The 2,641-nt window shown below is 32.7% G+C and overlaps 1 protein-coding gene across 1 annotated transcript; it reads left to right on the top strand.

Annotated features, from left to right (window-relative positions):
- Positions 1–390: 390 nt before the first annotated feature.
- On the top strand, positions 391–796 carry LOC132799387 (ADP,ATP carrier protein 1, mitochondrial-like). The gene is made up of 2 exons (XM_060811192.1): positions 391–564; positions 659–796. The coding sequence occupies exons 1-2, from the start codon at positions 391–393 to the stop codon at positions 794–796; spliced, it is 312 nt and encodes a 103-aa protein (XP_060667175.1).
- Positions 797–2,641: the final 1,845 nt, after the last annotated feature.

The raw sequence follows: 2,641 nt of genomic DNA, 5'->3' as shown, positions 1-2,641 counted from the left end.
AGGTGGATGATGGTCATAATTATGCAAAAGGTCCGTATCTTTCACCATTTTACACCGTACGGGGACATTCTTGGTTACTTTTCCCTTTTTGTTATTTCTGTTTTCTAATGGGCCCATTAATATATTCACATGTTCTTTTTTTCTTGGGGGATTTGGCCTAGTGCCCTTTTCAAAGAGGACTTAATGAAATATACCTTTTTCTTTTTAAAATTTTTTTATCTACCTTCTTACATCTATTTTATCCTTGATAAAAATTAAAAATGATTTGAGTGTCTTTTTTTTTTTTTTTTTTCATTCGAGAAGTCCACACTACAAACCCAAATCTCTACCACAATCCCAAATCCCTGCCCATTTTTTTCTTCTTTCCATAGACAGGGATAATTATTAGAAATGGTTTGCTGGTGCTTCTTCCCCTTGGCATCAGGAGGTGCTGCTAGTGCTTCTTCCCTTCTCTTTGTCTATTCATTGGACTATGCTCGTACTCATTTAGCTAATGATGCTAAGGCTACAAAGAAAGGAGGAGAAAGACAATTCAATGGTTTGGTTGATGGCTCATTATCAATGGTGCGGGTTTCATATATCCTATCCAATTGACACTGTTCGTAGAAGAATGATGATGACCTCTGGTAGTGAAGTACAATTCTCTCAAATTTTAAAGAACGAGGGTGCCAAGTCTCTCTTCAAGGGTGCCAGTGCTAACATTCTCCATGTAGTTGCAGGTGCTGGTGTTCTTGTTGGTTATGATAATTTACAGCTAATTATGTTTTGGAAGAAGTGTGGATTTAATGGTGCTTAAGAACATATGTTCTATCCTTTTAGTGTTAGATGGTGATGAAAATCTGAGTTCTCAGAACCTTTATTTGCAAATTTTTCATTAAATAATTATCAGTTTAGTGGGATTTAATCCCAAAACCAAATTTATTTTTGAATCAGGCATTCAATCCATCACAGGATCAATTAGATGGTAGAAATTGCCACTATCATTGGTTTTGAGCTTTCAATTGCATGATTACTGATGGGTTGTCGGTAATTACAGATAGAACCATTGGTAACCAATGTTAGTTGTAAATTAAGTTGCTGGAAAATTACCAACGGTTCCATTGGTCATTACCGAAACCCCATCGGTAATTCGAATTTGACCACTTTTTCAAAGCAAATCACCACAATTCAATCCAACGACTTCAATAGTGTGTGTTTCCACCTAGGACATGCTAAATCTAACTTTATTAATGATCCTCAACTAAAGAATCCTAAAAAAAAAAAAAAAAAATCAGAAAAAGTGGAAAATTTTCATCGATAATTACTGAAACCCCATTGGTAATCTGCATTTGCATATTTTTTCAATCCAAAAACTTCGATAATGTGTGTTTCCAACAAGAATATGATAAATCTAACTTTGTTAATGATCCTAAACTTTAGAATCCAAAAAAAAAAAAGAAAAAAAAGAAAAAGTTTGAGAATTTCAAATCAAAATGATTACCAACGGACCATCGATAATTACTGATAAGACCGTCGGTAATCCATATTAGGAGCTATAATCCTTGCTGAAAAAATTACCAATGAAAACATTGGTAATTACCAAAGCCCCATTGGTAATTAGAAATTTGACATATTTTTCAAAGCAAATTAAAACAATTCAATCTGACAACTTCGATAATGTGTGTTTCCACCAAGAAAATGCTAAATCTAATTTTATTAGTAATCTTCAACTAAAAAATCCACAAAAAGATAGGAAAAAAGTGGAAAATTTTCAAATAAAGATGATTACCGATGATGGTGCATTGCTAATTACCGATGTCGACGGTTTCATCGCTAATTACCGAAACCCCGTTGGTAATTACAAATTTGACATATTTTTCAAAGCAAATCAAAACAATTCAATTTGAAAACTTCGAACATGTGTGTTTCCACTAAGGCCATGCTAAATCTAATTTTATTAATGATCCTTAACTAAAGAATCCAAAAAAATATCGGAAAAAATGGGAAAATTTTCAACTTTTTTCAATCTTTTTTTTTTGAATTCTAAAGTTGAGGATTATTAATAAAATTATATTAAGCATGTTCTGGGTGTTATCGAAGTTTTCGGATTGAAAAAATATGCAAATTGAGATTACCAACTTGGTTTCGATAATTACCAATGAAACCGTCGACATCAGTAATTACCGATGCACCACCAGCATCTTTTTTTGAAATTTTCCCACTTTTTCCAATCTTTTTTTGGATTCTTTAGTTGAGAATCATTAATAAAGTTAGATTTAGCATGTCCTAGGTGGAAACACACACTATCAAAGTTGTCGGATTGAATTGCGGTGATTTGCTTTGAAAAAGTGATCAAATTGGAATTACTGATGGAACCGTTGGTGATTTTTCTAGGAACTTAATTTACAACTAATATTGATTACCGACTGTTCCATTGGAAATTACCGACGACCCCTCAGTAATCATTTTTAGTTGAAATTTTCTAACTTTTTCCAAACTTTTTGAGGATTGTATTGTTGAGAATCATTAATGAAGTTAGTTTTTACATGTTCTTGATGGAAACACATACTATCGAAGTTGTTACGTTGGAAAAAATATGCAAAATGAAATTATCGACAGGGTTTCGGTAATTACCGATGAAATCATTGGCATCGATAATTAT

Source organism: Ziziphus jujuba, chromosome 9 (genome assembly GCF_031755915.1).
Source record: "Ziziphus jujuba cultivar Dongzao chromosome 9, ASM3175591v1".
Lineage (NCBI taxonomy): Eukaryota > Viridiplantae > Streptophyta > Magnoliopsida > Rosales > Rhamnaceae > Ziziphus > Ziziphus jujuba.
The sequence above is the reverse complement of the archived record's forward strand: the minus strand, read 5'-3'. Positions and strand labels throughout refer to the sequence as shown.

Bases quoted from the DNA above. Each gene is read 5' to 3' on its own strand.
- LOC132799387 (XM_060811192.1), top strand. From the start codon at position 391: ATGGTTTGCTGGTGCTTCTTCCCCTTGGCATCAGGAGGTGCTGCTAGT. The intron at 565-658 runs GTGCGGGTTTCA...CAAATTTTAAAG, and splicing joins TTGATGGCTCATTATCAATG to AACGAGGGTGCCAAGTCTCT.